Genomic DNA, 7,578 nt, shown 5'->3' with positions numbered 1-7,578 from the left:
TGAATAGTTGAATCCAATTACAATACGAAGATAAGAATGTATATAAAGAGGAGTTTTAATCAGATATTAACCTAATTCATTCTTTTCTACTAAATCCTCACTATTTTATTTATCAAAAAACTGACTTAAGCATTAGAGTTTGTTCTAGCCTATTTTATTTTACAGGTTAAACCAAGAAGATCACTTTGGCCCATCATTTGATGCAGTCTGTAGGAATGAGTATTTGTTCTTTTGAAGAAAAAAAACACAATTTTGGTTTTATGGCGATTATGAACAAACGCTAATGAGAAGAACCTCCATTGCTTGATGTGGTTAAGATAACAGAAGAAATGTGGGACCTTTGTCTTTGCATACCCGAAAGAGTGCTACACGCATTAAATGATACATGACATGTTGTTAGTAGTACAGACGCAGATTAAGAGAGCAATTCAATTAACAGGCCTAACCCGATAACCAAAAACACGTCTCATAAAAATTACACATATCCAGATAAAACAGGTATAAAGTGGGGGGGGGGGGGGTAATGATAAAATATCATAAAATCCCACATCGTCAAGAGAAGAAAGGACTCACGCGTTCACTTATGAATGCAGGATCAAAAGCCACTATAAAGGGTATGTATTATTCCTTATAATTAATACATAACTCATATATCATTATACCCTTACTGACTTAAGCATCAGTATGGATCCAGGGCCCCGCCCAAAATTCATCTTACTCTTTGTCTTTTAGGAGTAACCAAACAACTGGATACGAGACTAACCACTCATTAATTTCTAGATCTATCAATAACCATTTTATAATTTTTTATAAATTTGAAATCATTTTGTAAGAACGTTATAGATAGATAATTGCATAAACATTTAACCCAACTACGGTCAACCTAGATTTCATTGAATAAAATGACTAATTGCAATACACACCTCTCTCTCATTTTCCCCATCAAACAGAAAATTCTAGCCGTCAAGAGTTTTATTTTTATTTTTCGCTTCGGTTGCCGTCAATGGTGTATTCTAGTCGTTGGCGGTAGCCATTCCATTTTTTTTATTGCTCTATTTACATAGAATAAAATAAATAACCGACTCTTTTTCATCTTTTTTGTTTTGTTGGTAAATTATGTATTCGGATAAAAAATTAAAGATAAATCAAGACCTTTTCAAGACTGAAGATTAAATTGTTTAGAGGTTATATTAATTTTTTTGATACTTTTTATTATGGTGATTTTCTTTGTTTTTGAAAATTTTGTTGTTTTTTCTATATCGAAAGGTTTGTTTGTTACTTTTTATAAAGTTTTGGTGGATTTTCTATTAGACGGAGAAAAATTAAATTCTTATGATGGTAGAGGAGTTATGTAATTTTAATTTTAATTTTAATTTTAATTTTAATTTTGTAAGACGATCTGCGGACAAGATTTTTCTTCTTGTTCTATGTCAGATTATTAAAAACGTTTACATTTTTTTAAAAAAATTTACAGTTATAACTGCTTGATATTATAATAGAAAATTATTTTAATTATACAAAAAACTACCATTACCCTTAAAAAAATAGCTAAATTCTATTTCTATCATTATGATAAAACATAAAAAGAGAAAGAGTTTGATACTCTTCTTTAAACTTTGAATTTTGCCTTTAATTTTTGTCTTTTCTTTTAACTATAATGCATTGCAAGCCACACCTAATCACTAAGATATAATTAATTTTTGCAGATTTAATTTAATGGTAAAAATGTATTGTTAAATATTTAATAAAATCACCAACTTTCGCATGTTTTTAGTATTTAATATAATTGTTTTTAGCATATTTAATATTATTTTTTATTTTTTTAACATGTTTGTCCACGAGACCGTTTTGAATGTAAACCGGGAACAATTTTTTCAAAGAAAACGCCACTGTTGATAAGGCATTAGGTTTCCCACTTTATACCTGCAATTACATTTATAATATTTTAAATTTAGAATATATTAAATTTTTGCGTCTTTTTATATTAATTTCTGGTTTCGCTGCTGCTTATCAATACACCTATATCGTGAAAATAAATGTTTGGCATATTTAAGACACTAGTTTTCATTTCTTTATATCTAACAAAAAAAATTAAGTCTCTAACTGTAATAAAAAGGAAAAAAAGACAGTGAAGTGGCAATTTAAGGGCCCAATTAATGTAACCATGATTAAGTGTTAAACAACCGTAATTGTGGCGCAAAAGAGTGAACCTGGCTCCCTATAAAACTAGACGATGATGCTCAAATTAAGGACAACACCATCCCAACTCCATCTGCTGAAACACTCTGTAAGTCATCCATCTCTCTTCTCCGTAGCTTTCAACATCCCTGCATAAATTGCAGTATATGTTTGCTCGTATATCTTTTATATATATGCATGCATGGTTACGGAATTTCTTTTCACAATTTTGTCTTCTTGAAATGTTAGAAATCATGGGAGCTTCAATGTTAGCTCTCTTTTTCAGATTTCTTTTAAATAGATTCTTATTCTGCAGCAAACCATCTGAATTTATTTTATTTTTGGGTTAATTTAAAAAAAAATAACAAACTTTACATATTTTTTCGTTTTAATCATGTAGTTTAAATTTTTTCATTCTCATGCACAATTCTTTTTTAAAATTCATACACGACTCTGAGGTGGCACTCGTTTATTGTGTAAAATGACCTCCACCTCAGCGAATTACACCAATGGAGCCGTGACAGCTCAGCACCGTTTATAAATTTGAAAAAAAAGGTAGTTCGTACATGAAAATGACAAAATTTAAACTGCGTGATTAAAATGAAAAAATATACAAAGTTTGTGAACTTTTTTTTGACATTATTCTTTATTTTTTTAAAATAATTTTAATAATCTGATCTATTAATTTTACAAGTCTTAATAATTAATGCAATAAATAAAAAAGATAAAGAGTGTAATTGATTGAAGTAAAATAAAATTTAGTATATAAATCACCATTATGATAAATTAGTTCATATCAAAAAAAAATTTAGTATAAAATAAATCTTAACATTTTCAACTTTTCACCGATTTAATCCTGTAATTAAAAACATTACAAAACAAAACTTAACGTTTTCAACTTATGCATTTTCTAGTCCAAGTTCGTTTTCTGAGCAATTTTGTCCCTTTCTTGGGGTTACATATTACAAAATCACGAAAAATTAGAATCTCATTAGTAATATTTTTAAAATATTGTAATTTAGTATGCTAAGACATGTATATAATCTGACACTCTGATCTGCCACATATGCACAAACTTGCCGAAAACAAATTTGGGTTATAAAATACAAAAAATGAAAAAGTTAGGATTTATTTTTTAATATTTTGAATAATGTGATTAGATCGCTACAAGTTTGAAACGTTAGAATATGGCCAATGACTCAAACATTTATAAATAACCAGAAACATAATAGCATAAAAATTTCATAAAATTTAATAGATAATTATTTTAAAAATTTATAATGTTTTCCTCAATTATCGACTCATCTATCAAGAAAATTAAATTAAGGAACTTAAATTATTTTATTTTGATCACTTACATCCTCCATTTTTTATATATTGCTTGAAGCAAAACTAATAAATTTCACTTTAAAATTATATTTTAAGGATATTTTAATCAATTTAGTTGTAGCCTTGGATAGATAAAATTATTTTGCTTTTAAATTTGATAGATACATCCTTTGATCTTAGAAGTGTAATAAGTATTTTTAGATTTGAAATTGACACTTTATAGATATAAATATAATTCTAGAGTATATTAATTTTTTTTTCAAATTTGTGTCACATAATTAATGTTACATATGTTGGCAAACTGAAACAGGTCCTGAAGAAACTAATTGAATTGCTAGAACAACAAGCAATGGAAGGAAAAGAAAGTAGCCTATGGCTACATAACTCCCATTTGATGTTACTATGGTTATGTTTTGGATCAACCCTTGTGTTTTCCTTAACAGCAAGCGTAGAGAATAGCCACATAAAATACCGTCAGCAGCCGAGACTGAGGCTCGACGTGGCGAATCTTAGAGCGGAAACCTACATTGATTTTATTGATAATCTGCGTAATCGATTGCGCGATCCAAACGAGGACACAGCGCATTGGCATGGCTATAATGTGCTGCGCGAGGCTGGTGATTTACTTCTTGTGGAACTCTCAAATGGAGAAACGGAATCTGTTACGTTTGCGATAAATGTGACAAATGTATATGGAATTGCTTTTCGTGTAGAAAATCATGTGCACTATTTTGCAAGTACTCCTCCAATTGATGTTCAAAATGCTTTCCCAGATGTTGCACCTCAAAATCGGCATCTGCTCCCTTTCGGAGAGGGTTATGATTCCCTACAAAGTGCAGCAAATGTGGATAGGGATCAAATCGATTTGGGAGCGGATCCACTACAGAGTGCTGTCACGTCCCTCTATTATGATAGCAGGAACGGGCCAATCAATTACCGAACCCAGCGACGTGCAGCTAGAAGTATTATCATTTGGGCTCAAATGATTGCAGAGGCGGCACGGAATTTTGTCATTGCTGGAAGAATTTCCACATGGATTCATAACTCCGAGCCAACTCCTCCAGAGCCTGACATGATTGAATATGAAAATAGTTGGGGAACACTCTCAGAGCGAATACAGCAATCTGGAGAAAACGGAGTATTTGATGGAACGCAACTAGTAGATCGTCGTAACAATCAGATAACTGTATCGAACGTGAATGATTTTTACGTCAGATTCGCCATAGCTTTGATGTTATACGTCTGTCAACCGCAGCAACAAACTCATTTTTCTCCCCTCATTATCCTTAAGGATGATACTTGCGAGAATCCTGAAGAGCCTATAGTGCGTATTTCTGGTCCAAATGGTCTGTGCGCTGGCGTAAAAGACGGTGACTATCGCAATCGAAGAGCAATAGTATTGCAGCCTTGTAAGTCCAGCTCTGGTGTGAGACAAATATGGACCATCAAGAAGAACGGAATGATTCAATCCAACGGCAAGTGCTTGACCTGTTATGGCAATCAACCTGGAGACTACGTAATGATAAATGACTGCCCATCTCAACGGACCGACAAAACCCTCTGGAAAGTATGGGACAACGGAACAATCGTATCCGGAACAGGTCTAGTTTTATCTGCAAACGCAGCGGATGAAGGAACCATACTAAGATTGGAGAACAACATATATACCACCGCGCAATCATGGCGTCCTACGACTTATACGCAACCTTTTACGACATCCATTACAGGGCTTAATCGCCTTTGCTTACAAGCAACAGGAAAAGGAGTCTGGCTGGAGACATGTGCAAGTGACAATGAGGATCAAACATGGGTTCTTTATCCTGATGGTTCGATAAGGCCTCGCCGAAGCCAAGGTTACTGTCTTTTTGGTGATATTAAGAATGATAGGATTGTCCGAATTGTGAGCTGTTACGCTCTATCGGAAGGCCAACGATGGGAGTTTAAGTCCGATGGTAGTATTGTGAACCTGAACTATGACATGGTGCTAGATGTGGCAAGGTCTGATCCTAGTCTCAATAGGATTGTCATTTGGCCTTCCACCGGAAATGCTAATCAGAAGTGGTCACCTGTATTTTGATCACCATATCCTGCTTATGAATATGTTCTCTTATAACTAAAAAGGGACAACAAATTATTGTTGTCTAATAATAAAAATTATTATTATTAATAATTATGAGCATTTCTTAAAAGAAAAATAACATCTGCAGTTGATCTATAAAATTGACCTAAAGTAGAGATTGTTTGGGAGATTTTAGTTTAGGAATACTTAGTGTAAATTATCCTAAATATTTGATGGATAGAATCCACATCCATATAAAACTTCAACTGGTACGCCATCGTTAAAATAGATGAACTAGCGTATGGTAATACTTAAATTATTTAATAAAAATTTAGGAACAATTTGAGTACGGATTAACGTCTAGAGCAAGACGATAGTTTAAAAACAATTAGTATGAATAACTTTAATCTTTTTGCATAGAATTTATGAAGGGTTAGTTATATATAAATCATCATTTTTTCACAAAAATTGCATATATATCACAACCTTCATCCACTATTTATTTTATATTTGTAATTCTTTACTGGTTTAAAATTCGGTGAATTTCAACTTACATGGCAATCAGACTTCCATATAAACAGACACATCACCATTTACGTATAAAACACACCTTCTTATACCGAAAAACTAGTAGTATTGGAATTTGGACAGCACTTATGCAATTAGCGGAAAGACCCCTAGATCCTAAACCTGTCATTTTATATTTCATATTATATTTTTTTCATTTCCATCCTTCTCGATTTAGATGGCAATTTGCCCCCTAAATTTATAAGCAATGAATAATTAACACATCAATCAATTTAATAAACAAATTAGTTATAAACTTAGTAATTATGGAAAATTAACTCCATTTGAGCAGATTAGTTTACAAGTTGAGGGGACAAATTGATAATTTAAAGAACAATTAATATACAAGTTAAGGGAAAATTGCCAAAATAGGGTTAATTGCCCATAATTAACAAGTTCGTGATTAATTTGTTCATAAAATTAATTTATATATTATTGTCCATTGCTTACAAGTTGAAAGAGCAAATTACCACTTAAGTCCATCCTCTCTCGCCATATTTTCTTCTTTTTTGCTCTAGCTAAAAGCTTTAAGAGTAAAGAAAACTCAAATTTAGGAATTTGAAAGAAGTAAAAATAGAAAAAACAATAGATCAAGCTAAGTCGATAAAAATAGCAAAGCTCTTGATCTTGAAATTACCCTCCTCGTTGCCTTTCATCGCTAGTTTCTTGGATTCCATCTGGGACTAGCAAACAACTCCACCATAGAAGAGAAGTCAAGGCTTGCGTCTGACTATTGTATTCTTGGAATGTTTAAAAATGATGAATTTATATGTAATTAAAATCGTAATGTATTTGATCAACCAGTTGTAGTTGTTAACGGATACATTTATTTTGCCATATTTTTACATGCAAACAATGATTTTTCACAATTTAATTTTGATATTTATCATTATAATTCAAGTGAAATATACTTGAACAAATTATTCTAATATCTCTTACATATGATATAATTCACAGTTTCTTCACACTTGTTTAAAAAATTAAATTATATAGTCTTTTACTTTTATTTCCATTCATATTTTAATTATTTCGTTTATTTTTTGTGTTAGTTATGAAGTTATGAAATTTAATTAAACAAAATAAATTCCAGTTTAACTCTTAATCTTATTTTTGATGTAGTATAGACTAATTTTTTATTATTATAAGATCTAATGGCTTAATGAATTCATTTTAAATGTTTCTTAATTTTATTAATTTTAAAAATTTATAAGGCAGTAGTTTTTTTATAAATCGTATCCTCAAGGCTTCAGCTATTCAGAAAATGATGTTTATAGAATTTTTTTTTTGTAATTCAATTTAGCTGATTTTGTATTTTGCTTCGTTCTCTTTCCACTTCTTTGTAGTTGTGCTGACTGCTAATATACATTTCATTTATTCAAAAAAAATTAATTTTTAATATTTTTTACTTTTCTTAATTTGTAAATTGAACTTAATTAAATTATTAA

The 7,578-nt window shown here is 30.9% G+C and overlaps 1 protein-coding gene across 1 annotated transcript; it reads left to right on the top strand.

Annotated features, from left to right (window-relative positions):
- The first annotated feature begins 2,169 nt into the window (after positions 1-2,169).
- On the top strand, positions 2,170-5,677 carry LOC126664481 (ricin-like). Its single transcript, XM_050356879.2, has 2 exons — positions 2,170-2,287; positions 3,818-5,677. The coding sequence occupies exons 1-2, from the start codon at positions 2,234-2,236 to the stop codon at positions 5,582-5,584; spliced, it is 1,821 nt and encodes a 606-aa protein (XP_050212836.1). The 5' UTR covers positions 2,170-2,233; the 3' UTR covers positions 5,585-5,677.
- The last annotated feature ends 1,901 nt before the right edge of the window (positions 5,678-7,578 follow it).

Source organism: Mercurialis annua, linkage group LG1-X (genome assembly GCF_937616625.2).
Source record: "Mercurialis annua linkage group LG1-X, ddMerAnnu1.2, whole genome shotgun sequence".
Taxonomy (NCBI): domain Eukaryota; kingdom Viridiplantae; phylum Streptophyta; class Magnoliopsida; order Malpighiales; family Euphorbiaceae; genus Mercurialis; species Mercurialis annua.
Note: the sequence above shows the minus strand (reverse complement) of the source record. Positions and strands in the feature narration are given on the sequence as shown.

Bases quoted from the DNA above. Each gene is read 5' to 3' on its own strand.
- LOC126664481 (XM_050356879.2), top strand. From the start codon at position 2,234: ATGATGCTCAAATTAAGGACAACACCATCCCAACTCCATCTGCTGAAA. The intron at 2,288-3,817 runs GTAAGTCATCCA...AAACTGAAACAG, and splicing joins TCCATCTGCTGAAACACTCT to GTCCTGAAGAAACTAATTGA.